This window comes from Salarias fasciatus, chromosome 6 (genome assembly GCF_902148845.1).
Source record: "Salarias fasciatus chromosome 6, fSalaFa1.1, whole genome shotgun sequence".
Lineage (NCBI taxonomy): Eukaryota > Metazoa > Chordata > Actinopteri > Blenniiformes > Blenniidae > Salarias > Salarias fasciatus.
Window position 1 is genome coordinate 34,176,124 of NC_043750.1, and position 14,553 is coordinate 34,190,676.

A 14,553-nucleotide genomic window follows, 5' to 3' on the forward strand; every position below is an offset into this window, starting at 1 on the left:
TCAGAATTGGTTGTTAGTTGGAATTCTTCCTACAAATCAAGTGGGTTTTTTTTCTGCTCAGAACATCCATCCATCCATCTCTATAGTGCACAGCACAAACACACTGGAATTCACACCTCCAGGCAGCTTTAGAGCCACTAACTGCTGTTTTCCTGACTGTGTGAGAAAATCAGAGTCCCTGGAGTCAAACCCTCACGTGCACAGTGAGAACCTGCACACTCAGCTCAGGACGCTGCTCACGCAGTGACGATGACTGTGAACAGTGTTTGTGGTCTGTCTGGGCTCAAACACATGAAAATACAGCAATTAATATATATATTTTTGTCAATCAAGCTCTGGCTGCTGATCTGACCAAATATTTCTCATTGAAACGTCTAATAAATGATTCTAAACTGATCACGTAGAAAGTGAAGGTTCATTTTTATTCGAGGACAATATTCAAAAAGCTGAAAGGATTGTTTCCTAAAATAATAGTGGCCTTCTCCAGTGACCACTGAAACAGGTTCTGCTTGCTGCAGTCCTTCCACCTCTTTGCGCCGGTAATTAAATCTCGGTAGGAATGAACGGTGACCCAATCTGCAGCCCTGTTCCTGTGCTGCGTGTGCTGCAAGGTTCAGCTATAATCTTATTAACATTAACAATCTATTTTACACTTCCAGGCTCGCCGGGCTTGCTGTTGTGAAAGCGTGCGATTGTTTTATTCATGGATGTTGTTGCGCAGCGAGCAGTTGATTTCCCACACTTCCATATTCAGGCAGAGCTGGTTTTTTGCGTGTCGCGGCAGGACGTGCACGCACACGTGTAAACGCCGCTTCTCAGTGAGGCGTGGCTGCTGCTCCTCAGCACGCTGGTTCACTGACAGTTTATCATTGCTGGAGTGAACCCGGTGGCATGCAGCGGGTTCCTCAGTAGTTTGTAATCCAGCTTTGTCTGTGTTTTGGTAAAGATACTTATGAATACAGTTTGACCACGAAGTCCACTACATTAGATCAGTTCAGAATAGAAGTGAGTATTTTTAGTCAGAGCATGATAGTGAATAACCTGTATTTTAGAATTCAAGGCACAACAATGCAAAACCTGTAAAGGTTTAAAAAATATCTGAGTAGTTTTTTTGGTAGATATTTTTGTACTTCTGCATAAGTGTTTGTACTTAAAATCACATTTAGGCAGTACAGCAGTCATGATGAAAACAGTTCAGTGATGCCTGTACCTGTAAGCAGACCTGACTCAGCTGTGAATGTTCCAGCTGACTGATCACTGCAGGGCCTGTTCTGAATGTGACTCTTGAAGAATGAGATAATGCTGAGAGTCGAAAACAAATGTGTGTGAATTTTGTATGTTGAGTTTGTGGCCATTTTGGAAACACCCTGTAGGTGGCAACTGTTACGGTAAAATGAAATATTATAGTGTTTTTGTGTTCTTTTTTTTTAACATGAATGTTTCCATGTGTGGCATTATAAAGATGCTCTGAATATAATTTTAGGTAAAGCAAGAGAGTATGTGGCTGATGTTTATTTATCACCACTAAAGTAGATCTATCAGTTCATGTGGGTGAAATAAAACATTTACAGATGGGAATCATTTGTCTTCACATGCTGAAACAATTCAGACAAAAATTTACATTGAAGGAAAATCTTTATTTGTACATTTCTTTTGGAAGATTGTGCAGATGCATGTTGATTTAAACATGCATTGATATGTTTATTATATTTGTTTTATCATGAGGCATGAAGTGTCTGCATGAGAGGTGAAAACATTTTGTAATTGAAGAGGTTCTGTTTAATTGTGCAGTTAAAACCTCATTTATTCAGGTGTGAATGGAAACAGATAAAACCCTGATCCACCGGCCGTTTACTGGAAAAACACACCGGTGTGAGTCACATTTAATCAAACTGGATGTTGATTTGTAAAGACAGTGTGAAGAACATTATGTGAATTTAAATAAACATGGGACAACCTTTCAAATCTCCACTTCATCATCATTGATCAGACTTCATCTGAGGGTGAGTGAACAACAACAGTCACACGGCCAAACTGATAATATTTACCTGTTGAGTGTCTCATCTTCCCTGATCTTTATCGGCGCCACACCCCCATCACAACAACAAGAAAAGGTCAGACTCCATGAGACATCAAATCCCCTTTTACGCAACTGACCTTCCACTGATCTCCAGTGAGGATGGAGCAGGAGGAAGGATAAGGAAGCTTTTCTTTCCCAGGTCACAGTCAGTCGGGTTTCAGCCACCTGCGGCGCGTTCCTGCCTCCCTGGGGCTGAAGTTCTCAGTGGACTTATCGAATCGACTGGACAAATCGCTTCTCGCTTGTGAAACTGTGACCTGGCGCACTCTTGCGTCCTCAGCATGGCCTTCAGTTTGTCTCTGCGGCGCGCGGCTGGCCGCGTCGCGTCGCCAGGCGCGCGCTCAGGAGGACGGTGGCATGTGTTGTTGACGCCTCTTCACTCTCGCCGGGACGGATCAGAGGACGCACGCCCAGCTGACGAGGAGAATTAAGCGTTCCGTGAGGAGGACAGCTTTCTAATCTCTGATCTGCGGGATTACACCTCTGATGGACGGGTCTTAGCGCGGCTCCGCGGGGTTTGGGCCATTTGGACCGCTCTTTACGCGCACGGCGCGCCGCTTTTACGCCTTCATTTTTTTTTTTTGCGCTTCAGGAATTTGCACAATGGATTAATTCCTCATCGGTTTTAGTCCAGTTTTGTATCATTTCTGCACCCGACACGATTGAGGATTAATAAAGGACCCGCATGATGCTTCAGGATGGTGATCTTTTGGTCAGTGGAGCGCGCAGCCGTGCGTTGGATTAGGAGCCTGCGACTTTCCACCGCACCTGGGCGAAGCGCCCGCTTGTTCCCCTGAGACTCTCGGACTTGTTTTCCGCCTGTTGACGCGCCGGGATGGAAAGCGAGCCGCGGCCCAGGCTGTGTTACCTGACCAAAGGAGAGCGCGGGTACGGGTTCCACCTGCACGGCGAGCGCAACAAAGGCGGACAGTTCATCCGCAAAGTGGACCCCGGGTCCTCGGCCGACATGGGCGGGCTGCGCGCCGGAGACCGGGTGGTGGAGGTGAACGGGGAGAACGTGGAGAACGACTCTCACCACCAGGTGAGTGACTGAACCTGAACTTCGTGAAAAGGCGCATGAGAGGCACGCAGAGGCGCGTAAACTCTCAGAGGCGCAAACAAAGCGTCTATATACCTGTTGGACCACTTTCCCTTGCCCGAGGAGGAGGAGGGGGGCACTAAATGGGTCAGTGTGTGCCTTGTGTACTGGGAATGGCTGGGTGTCTTTGTCTCAACATAAAGATATGTTATATGCAGGACAGTTCACAGTAAACAACACGCACTGATTCACAGAACACTGATTATCTGTTGTCTTGTCTGCCAGGTGGTGAACCGAATCCGCGAAGTGCCTCACCGCACCCGGCTGCTGGTGGTGGACCGGGAGACGGATGACTACCTCCGGAGCCGCGGCGTGGCCTGCACGGAGGACCTGGCCATCGAGATGGGCACCCTGTCCCCTCGCCCCTCTCCCATGCAAACCCCCTCGGTCTCTCCCATCCCCAGAGACGGCTCGCCTCTCCACAGAGCCAAGGCCAACCACACACTCTCGCTCCAGCACCCTGCAGCCGAGCCCCCCGCCGCCATGGCCGCTCGGGACAAGGTCAAGAGGTCTTCAGTGACTTCAAGCACAGCCACAGACCCAGAGGTAAGAGTGGACCTCCGGATATGAGACTCTCGTTTGTGGTTTGATGATTGGGAAGCGCCCTGCCAGACATGTGTCTGTATTATCAGAAAAGCCCAAACAGAAGGGACACGGGAGGCCAGATTCAGAGGTTTTCTTGGTTACTTGGTCGCTCCAAAGCGAACCAGTGTGCTAAGAGTGCGTGCCACAGTGTGTAGACTCTTGGCCTTGATGTCTGTGGGGCACTAATCTGGATTTGGCCACCCTTCTGTCTGGATGCGGCATTTCTAAAGAGATTGAAGTATCTTCACAAGAGGGACTGAACGAAGGAAGAGAAGACGAATCTGTTTTTAGTATTACACACTGAAACTCAAAAGCGGAGAAACACAAGAGAGCACATGTTCAAAATGCAACAAGAAAATATTCAGATAAGACATTTGTTCACATTTAAAGAGCTGTAGGTGTTTATACTGTTGGTTAAAGTTGTCATTCTGTGTTTTAATCTTCTGGTTGACTTGAATATTGTTCACAGATGGGCAGGGTTTACAGAAATGCACTTCCTAAAGTTGTAAAGTCAGTAACATGATGCTTTGATGTTTACGCCTGGAATAAAAATCAAACAGAACATACCAGTGTGCTGTCTCATCGAGTCTCCCTGACTCCCTCCCTCCTTGTTTCCTGTCAGTCAAACATTTGCTGCTTATAAATTATTGTTACGCCAGTTTGTGAAACAGAGGATTAGAAACTTTCAAAAACAGACAAGAAGTGAAGAGTTTAGTTTGACTTGAAGTAGGTTTAATGCATTCTTTCGTTTCTTGAGAATTGATCATGAATCAGGTTCTACCTGTTACTGTTTCTGTACACAGACCTTTGTTCACGTCTACAGAGCTGGATTTGTAATCCGACAAGTTCTACAAAGTCATCCAGACAAATTTTAAAACGTTTTGCAGCTCCTGCTGTCTTGATCAGTTATGTTTCACAGCAGACAAACATTACAATTTGTAATTATTACAGAAGATTTTTTCTCATTTATATCTGCATCTAATCAGTTTAAATTAACGGTGACAAAGCAGCCTTTGTGTGTTTGTTGGGATGAAACAAAGCACTGTTCACATTTTAACGGAGCAGTGTTTCCTAATGAGACTCAACATCACAAAGTCACATTTTCCTGCTGTGAGGCCTTAATACCTGTGGTCTTCCAGCCAAGTGAAGGGATCACAAAAGATTTTGGTGAGCTGTGAAAACTTTCCTGACTAAAGAAACACCTGCAAATTCATTCAGTTTTGTAAGTTTCTGAGTCTGTTCAAATGATGGAAGCTCAGCTGAATTTCCACAGACATCAGTGTGACGTCTTAATGTCGGCGAGGCAGCAGTAATAACAGGGAGCCAGCTGTCAGAGATTGAACTCAGTGTTTGGGGTTCAAACAAGGTGGATTGGTGACTCACGTCAAGCGACCTGCTGAAGACACTGTAAATAGAGGCTGTCCGGCGGACGGCCGTCACACTTCTTTCCCAGTGCAGCTCAATATAAAATAAAACAAGAAAAGCCCATGTAACACCCAGCTGCATTCCAACAGGAACAAACAGAAACATTCAAATCTTTTATTGATTATTAACATAACATTGTACCTGTCCTTCTTTAAGGAACATCTCCATTTTTAAACAGTCTTTTTTTGTACTATAAAAAGCAAAAAAATGCACTACGCACACAGACATCAAAAAGCCTGGTAATGTAAATGACGGTGGCAGTAAAAAAACATAAATAAAGACACTTTACTACTGTACCTACCCACCAACCACTGCTCTTTTAACAATATCTGATGTTATAAAGTCAGATTGAACAGTACTATTAGCATATTCTCCTTGTTTTATGTGCAGCAAAGAAGCGTAAAAAAATAAAATTTTTGACATTTTTAAAAAGTGATGGCGCCATCAACACCTGACTTTTATTAGAATATTTACAGACATTGTCTGTACCCCAAAAATTTGTGATGAGAATAATGAAATATAAAATGACAACATCCTATTCAAGAGAACTGGTGACTTGCGCAGGTGTTCCTGTCCTCCCCATAGTTAGCCGTGATTGGCTCCAGCACCACAAACAGAAGATGGATGTGTTGATTGATTTTCAAAAGGTGCTGTGTGATCTTAGTTCTGGTGAAATGATTGACCAGACTTGCATGTCGTTTCATCACCTCTGTGTTTATTGTCTTGCAACTGACATTAAAATCTTTGTTCATATAAATACAGGCAGCATTTCATTGTTGCATAAGGTTATTATGGCAGCAGATACCATTATTTAATCATCTTATTCAACCTTAGTTTTGGTTCCTTTTCACAGTTTGCAGCAGCCTGTGACAGATCTTTCTTTTTTTTTTACTTTCCTGAAAGAGTTCCTCAAGTCTTTAACCATTTATGAAGCACTCTGAAGTATTTGTAAATGGAGAATTTCAACACAGGACTGGTTGAAAGATACATCAAGAGCAAATTTTTTTAAAAATATTTCTGACTTTTTAGTGTCACTATTGCCAAATGCAGTTAAGTTAAATTTATATACAACAAAAATCTGTAGGAAGGTGTAAACCTGCTCAAAGGAATGAAATCTTTCCCAACCGAGAGCATTTTTTTTCATGGAGGCCGAGTCCATCCATCTATCTGCTGTATGACTTCATCCAAGAGCTGCAGCTGGTCCTGAATATGGACAACATGGAGGCTGCACTCTGGACTGGTCGCCACGCAAACACAGAAAAACAGACACATGGAAGAACGTGCTCGAGTGGCCACTTTGGAGTCCCTAATAAGATCAATAAATGAGCAGGTTTCATGGGTTTGGATTATGGAAGGAAGCATCTGGAGGGAAAAAAACAAAACCCAAATATTGCACACAGTAAGTCTCTGAGCCCAGAAACGAATCAGACTTCCCTCACTGTCAGATAAGAGGGTTAGCCACTGCACTGCATACCTTTAACAAATAAAACTCCCTCAAATACAGAAAGGAAAGCAACTTAACAGCATTGAAAACGAAAGATGAACACACCACTAGCAGAACTGTCTGTGCTGTAAGATGTTAAAAGTACGATCAATCGCAAATAACAAATTGCTCGAATAGATCAGCTCAGATATTTGAGGTCAGTCTGCTGTGTAGTGTGTGTGTGTGTGTGTTTGTGTGTGTGAACTTAAAAGGATCACTTAGGTGTGAATCTGGGTTTGTGGACTTCATCAAGTTGCATTGGAGCATAAGTGACAGAGAGACCAATTAGCAGATCAGCTCACCCATGGAGCTGCAGCGATGTCACCAGGCCGTCGGGATGCAGGCACACCCTTCAGGAAAGGCACTGACACCACGACCCGGCGCAAAGCAAAGCCTGAACTTTCCAGCTGGAGTCAGAGCAGGCTGAGGAGTCGTGACTCTTGTCACTGGGCATTACGCTCAGGGTGGGTCTGTCCGCTCTATCCACTTAGCCCACCCCGAGACCCGAGGGTCAGCCCAGCAGCTTCTTTCACCTGATAGTAAACACACTTCATTGATGTTATGTAAGAAGAGCAACAAAAAGCAGAATGCTGGGAATGTTTATTAAAGGAGCACAAAGCAGCTACAGAACATTTGGCATGACCGTGGTCATGAATTGTATGTGAACAGCATCTGTTTGTTAATCCAGGCTCATCATGATTTCACTGTGTCGTTTCTGAAAACCTGAGTTTTTGACTGATTGCATGTTACTGACATTAATCAAGAAGCTTTCGTTTCAAGTACCAAATGTGAGAAAAGCAATGTGAACGGCTTTGAGACTGTTATGATGAAAAATTTTGATTTGAATCCTACCGCACATTAGATGTATTATCTATTCTCCATATGGACTCAGATTGGACTGTTTTAACTACCTCTTGTAAACATTTTGAACTCTATTATACATCTGTCTTTTATCCTGTTATTGAACTTGAAAATAGAACCAACATCTTTGCTTGTCCTGCTGTCGCTTGCAGCTGCCGGCTGAGCCGTCGCCTGAGCCCGCCGTGGAGCGCGTGCCCCGCCTGTGCCACCTGGTGAAGGGAGAGCACGGCTTCGGCTTCAACCTGCACAGCGACAAGCAGAAGCGCGGCCAGTTCGTCCGGGTCGTGGACGCCGAATCGGCCGCTGAGGGCGCGGGCATGCGGGTCGGGGACAGACTCGTGGAGGTACGCCTGAAACCGTACATGAAATGGGAGCTTTTTGAGGTACGATGGTTTGATTAAATAATGCATGGGAATAATGGAACAATATTACAGCGGCACTCTTCGTATTAATCAGGTCTGTGCGGTGGCTTGGAGTGTGATTGGATTGGAGCAGATTAGCCGGGGTGGCTCAGAGGAGATGTGAAGGGAGGGGTGCTGAAAGAGAGGACGGAATCAGAGACAACATGGTGGAGATCCAGAAGTGGGTCTTCTCCCCTCTGGGATCACACTGGCATGAAATGTGATGGAACACAAGCCAGGGACTGTCGACTTTCCATTTCTGTCCGCCTGCAGAGCGCAGTTAGTGGAACAGCGAGGAAACAGGAAGAGAACTCATGCAAATCAAATGTCAGCTCTTTATCTGCTCAGCACCTCCTCCTCCTCCCCCCTCACCTCCTGCCTGGCTGTCCCAGGTGAACGGCGTGGCCACAGAAGGCCTGAGGCACTCAGAGGTGGTGGCCCTCATCAGGACTGGGGGAGGGGAGGTGCGCCTCCTCGTGGTCGACCCGGAGACAGACGAGCTGTTCCAGAGGCTGGGGATCACACCAACCTCCAGCCACATCAAAGGTCAGACACCGCACGTGCCCTCATACTGCGGTTTTTGTGCAATTTGCTGATTTTTTAAAATCTTATTACAGTTATTTCTGAAGTTACCAGTTGATAGAAATAAACTTCAGTTGGCTGCTTTGATAATTTCACAGTTAAATTGTTGCTGTGACACCGTACAGGTCTAATGGCTGACTGATGCCTTAAGCGCAGCTGAATTTAATGTCAGAACAAACCCGTGATAGGTCAGAGCCACACACAGTCTAATGATGGTGAGTGAGCCAGATCAGTCAATCATAAATAACTCTGCATGTTTTCCAGTTTATTTGAATTCATTGTGATCATTTATATTTCACAAAACATGAACATTTTTTAATTTGCAAAGTCAGTTTTTGATATTTTCAATTCTACTTCCTGCTGTAAAATGAAATGTAAAAAAAAAGTAGACCTCTATTTGCGGTCAGTGTTTTGTCCTTATAATCTGTGGCAAGTGGCAAAAGTTCTTTTTGACTGTCCAAATCTGCAGAAAGAGCTAAAGTTCTCGTTGAAAAGTTAATCTTTTTAGGCTCACAGTGTCAATCTGCTGCTGGGAAAGACTTTTTTTTAAAATATTCATCTTCTCATCAAAATACAAAATAGAACCAGATTTTTTTTTTTTGTTGTTGTTTGTTTTTTTAAATAAAGTGAAGAAAAGGTTCCATCAACACTTCTACAGTTTGTACGACCATCTGGAGGCCTGGGATAGGATCTTCTGCTGACTGATTGCTTTATATCATATTGTCAGTGTCATTGTTTTTTTTAAAAAGAAACAGTTTATTAACTAATGATAACAAAAAACCACCACCTTCCAGACGACACTGTACACTTCCTGATAAAGCGAGCCGATGTGTATTGAGAACTGTAGTATTGCGGATGTGGACTAATGTTAATGCTGTTTAAAGTCTTACATCTTGCTGTCAAAAGGAGTTCAGGATGAATTAGTTCAGGATTATCGGCCTGGTTTTGTCATTAATGAGATTTAAGTATGATTGTTCAGCTTACTCTGAGCACAGACAGCAGCTCTGCGCCTTAACAGGAAAAGTAATGACGAACAAGCACACTGAAGACTCAGCCATGTTTGAAACTTCTCTCAGTTACAAGTGCAGTCGTGTTACAGCATCAGTCACCTCTTCGCTTCACCTTCCCACAGAGGTCTATGTGGACGACGACACAGAGGCGGAAATCTCCCAGCCGACCCCGTCCCCGCCCCCCGAGCCCCCTGAGCCCCCCGAGCCCCCCGCCACACATCCACCCGTCATAAACGTCACTCTGACAAACTCGCCCGTCTCGACCCCGTCGCCCAAACCTCGAACCAACGGAAGCTCGGCGTCGCAGTCCTCCAGGAGTTCCACCACGCAGTCAGAGATCAGCAGCTCAGACATGAGCATCCAGGTAAGTTGGTTTGTAACTTTCCCACTGACAGTCACATGATTCATGAAATACACACACAGTTAAACAAAGGGGCCGTCTCTCTTTTTGTGTGTGCTCTCACAAGTTTTGTATTTCTTTCTGTATTTGTGTTTCCAGGTCTGACAGTTTGTGTTTGTGTGTCTTGCAGGTCCCAGATGAGGATGAGCGGCGCGTTTCAGACCCTTTCCTGGACAGCGGCCTCCGTCTGAGTCCCACCGCAGCCGAGGCCAAGCTGAAGGCCCTGGCAGGTCGCAACAAGAAGAGAGCGCCTCCTATGGACTGGAGCAAGAAACAACAGATCTTCAGCAACTTCTAGATTGGAGAAGATCAGGAAAACAGTTGAAGTCAGGCTGACATCGAGCGACAAAACACCCTTCATCCCTCTCTCAAAGGTTTGGACATGGGAAGAGTTTTAAAGGAAGTTAAAAGGAGGAAAGAGGTTGGTAGGAACATTTGTAAAATGTTCAGACTCCATTCAGTGTGAAAAAACCCATAATATATCAGATAGTATTCTCTAGACCTCCACTTATCAGTATGTTGGAGAACATGTTCTCTGGATGTGTCTCGCTGCTTTAAACAGACATTAATGACCGGTAGGGCTTTTATCAAGAGACTAAAATATGCAAACGATGACCGGAGGAGACCAAGTGTTTCTTTTCATTGAGTCATGATCATTTCAGGGCCAAGAGTCGGACTGCGAGCTCCTCCACAGCCATTCTCCTGTAGCAATGTCTGTCAGCGTCTCTTCTCAGACAGAGATATTATTTCCTGATGTAGCATTTTTAGATTTTCTCTCACTTTCCTTTGTTTTCAGTCCAAAGCATCTCAGTTCAGTCTTTGAATAGGCATCGATGTATTTATCTGATTCCCAGATTAGAAACCATGTAAATTTTAATCACATGGGGAAAAATGGGAACGATTAAATTATAAGATAAATGATGTTTGATCACCTCAGTGCTTCTTTTAGCTGTTCCAGAGTGATTTCTGAGAGGAGAAACATATTTTAAAGAGATTTTATTCACTAGAACTGAACACTCTCTCATTACCTGTTAGATTTCATTTTTTTTTTTTTCTCCAGTGTACTTGACTGTAATCTCTCACAATGTGAAATAAAGTTTCAAATGATAAGCAAAATATGATAATTGTGTCAATTTTTAACACATTTTGAGATGTCATTCTTAGGTGTGTTTGCCGGGGCAGAAAACCAAACTGCAACTGTCTATATTATGAATTTCAACTAGGTAGTTTCACTCATGCTTAACTACAGATGACACTATTCGGTCTATTTTCCTACTTTTGAAAAGCTCAAAGACAGAAAAATGTGTCACAGCCTGTTGTGAGAATCATTTGGACATCCATTCCTACATTTCACCCACTTGATTGCTTTACATCTCATAATTGCACACAAATGATTATTGCAGATAAACAAAACCCACTCTGGTCGCTGCTGCTCGGCTCCCGTATCCTTCCTCCGCTGGAGCCCCTCTCTCCTGCTCATCATGAATCCCTGGCCGATGCTGATTCCACTTATTAACATCGTATAAAAGCAGTTTCAGTCTTACCTTTTTGCCATCCCTGTCTTATGCAGCATCCTGAAGTGCTCCAAGCCTCCAATAAAACTCCAACCCAGATTCAAACTCGCATTTTAAAGGACACAAACATAATATGAGAAGCGATATAAAGATATGAAGGCAACGCTTGGGAAAGGGACGGTGTCCGGGGCAGAAATGCAGTTTGCTGCTGGAGGTTGATGATGCTGTGCAGAGGTTTGAGTCAGATTCGTTCTTCACACAGACACACACTCTGCATCATGTTTATTGATCAGAAATGTTTTTGACTAGTAAGTCCAACATGAATACCATGGATTGAAGCAAATTCATTGGCGAGAGGATCCCAAAAGGTTCTCTAAAAAAAGAGACAGAACCCCTCGACTGGTCTAAAGAGAAATGAAACATTCTGTGGACTGATCAAAGTAAGATTTTTCTTTTTGCGTGTCAGATCGCTGACAGATTTTCAGCTGACCTCCAAACACTGAGTCCATGAAGCCAGTGAAGCACGGCGGTGGCAGCATCATAACCTGGGCGTGCTTCTCTTGCGTCGGCATCATGTCTATTTATCACACACCAGGGGTCATGGATCAGTTTGCACACATCAAAATACTTGAGGAGTTCATGCTGTCTTATACTAAAGCTGAAATGCTCCTGGAATGTGTTCATAAAGAAAAATTCAGACTTTGTTTTGTGCTGTTATTATCCACAGTAAAGTCTACAGAAAACCTTGACACAAACAATCTTGAGAGCACATTTATTTCTGTTGTTTTGTTTGTACTTCTGCAGATCAAAACGCACTTCGTTGGTTTTTGAAACTGCAGCTCTGCATAAGAGCTAGAGCGAGATATCCATTAGTCATGGTCGCACCAAGAGTGCAGTTGACTATCAGTTGAATTATCATGAGAACAAAGCCATTTAAATTTGGATTTGAATGACTTTCAACGAATATATCATTCAGATTTTAAAGTCTTTCTTGATAGAGTGTCCTTGCTTTTTATGTGTATGGTTTTCATAAAGCACTCTTCTTCCATTTCTTTTCTAAAGTCCCATGAGATGGTATCTTGTAAATGAGTGAAGGTAAAAACAATATTTAAGAAAGGAAAAAAAAAAAAGAAAGGTTCCCAGGCTGATTTTCTTCAGAAATGTAGAAAACATCCCACCCCTTCGTTCTGACAAATACAGATACTAAGTGTAACAGCCATCCTTCAGCACGCAGGACAGGGTTTATTTTCAGTCCACAAACCAGCTGGATTTCCACCAGATGTTACAAACATAAACTATAAATCATGTCAAAGACTCAAAAGCATTTTATTTCCATTCCCACCTTTCAAAAAGAAGGGCACACGAACAGAAGGTACTAAAGTCTTTCTGCCAGACCGCAACAAGATCATGCTCTTTATTATAGAAACAATTTAGAAGGAAGGAAAGAAAAAAAAACACTCCATCAGCTAATCTGCTGTTTCCTCAAACTCCTGGAACTCGATCACTAAAGCAAACTACTACAGGATCATCCAATGAAATGTACACTGGCCTTCCCAATACAAAAAAAAAAAAAAAAAAATACTATTCATGTAACTTAAAAAACATCAGCGGAACAAATAAAAATACACCGAAATCAAACAAGCGACCGAGTACATTTTCATGTACAAGCTTCGAACTAAGAGACTGTGGAAGTAGAAGCAGACTGGAATTCCGATTGTCTTGTGTTTGAAGTGACTTAACGCTGGATTTGATTATCTCAATGGTCACAGTCGAGGTCAAATCAAGTGCCAACCTTTATTTGTATTTCAAACGCCTACATGCTGCAAAACCCGGTAAGATTATCGGTGAAAAGAAATAGATCCCTGTAGTCAATTCGTCAGGTGAAATCTAAACCGCGATTTATCATAAAAGCCCTGCTGCAACTGTATTTCCCGCATCAGCATGACGCAAAATATTGAAATAGCAGCTTATTTCTACTTATTGTGTTTTAAATTTCTGAGGCTGTTGCTCTTTGGCAGTGTCCTAGCTCTTTATTTTGTGAAGTGTTCTGTGCTCTCTTCTAGTCGTGAATTGAGGTGATGTGTTGGTGTGTAAAGGGCAATCATGTTAGTCTGGAATCTACGACAAGCACGCACACACACACACACACACTGCATTCGCTCGTGGGTGCACACACACACACACACACACACAGTGACTGCACAGACACGGAGCATGCACACAAAGCTACCACCTCCTCCACTGTGCACACGTCGTCTGGACGGCATCTCAACTGAACATGCTCGACAGGCCGAACGGGAACTCATGCGCTCCGACTCATGCGGGATCTCTCTCTCACTCACACACACACGCACGCACGCGCACACACACACACCTCTGCATTATGGCATGGTTAGTCATTGTAAAAGTGCGGATTAGTCGCAGTTTCACAAAGTTGTTTTTATTTGCCATTTAGTATTGGGGTATTTTTGCCAGTCATAGACACTTAATTTCACAGTGCAACACAGTATGACAAACACTGACATTAGGGTCAAGACATTTTATGGGTGAGGTTAAAAGAATAATAATAATAAAAAAAAAAAAATCCATACAAAAAAATTAAAATAAAAAGTGCAAAAAAAAAAAAAACTTAACAGTCACTGAAAAATAGCATTATTTCAATTTCTTTTTTTTTTTGCGTTAAGTGTGCGAATTTAAGTCCACTATGGAAATAAAAAAAAAAAAAATCATCAGCAGCAACAAAATAAAAATAATAATATGGACCAGTTTTAAAACATCATCACAATGAAACTGCCAATCACTGTTATACTTAAGATATCGATATGGCATCAAATGGATATCGAATGTAGACAGACACGTACTCTCACACACACACTCACACACACACACACACACACACGCCTTCATTCACACACTTGGTCACAGTTAACAGGTGCCAAGGACATTGCGGTGGGAGTCAAGTTTCAGCTCGGTACCATATCAAAAACAATACATATTTCACACACCGTTAACACAGAATGCCGAAGTAAGGATTTACAAACTGCACATGCACACGAACGCACACACTCGCATCCACAGAAACTGCAAAGAGACAACTAAAGATGTGAATTTCT

At 43.2% G+C, this 14,553-nt stretch overlaps 1 protein-coding gene across 1 annotated transcript; it reads left to right on the plus strand.

Annotated features, from left to right (window-relative positions):
• Nucleotides 1-2,157: 2,157 nt before the first annotated feature.
• LOC115390869 (Na(+)/H(+) exchange regulatory cofactor NHE-RF2-like) lies at nucleotides 2,158-11,044 on the plus strand. Its single transcript, XM_030094901.1, has 6 exons — nucleotides 2,158-3,122; nucleotides 3,405-3,725; nucleotides 7,686-7,877; nucleotides 8,327-8,480; nucleotides 9,649-9,890; nucleotides 10,057-11,044. Exons 1-6 carry the CDS (start codon nucleotides 2,916-2,918, stop codon nucleotides 10,222-10,224), a joined length of 1,284 nt encoding a protein of 427 aa, XP_029950761.1. The 5' UTR covers nucleotides 2,158-2,915; the 3' UTR covers nucleotides 10,225-11,044.
• Nucleotides 11,045-14,553: the final 3,509 nt, after the last annotated feature.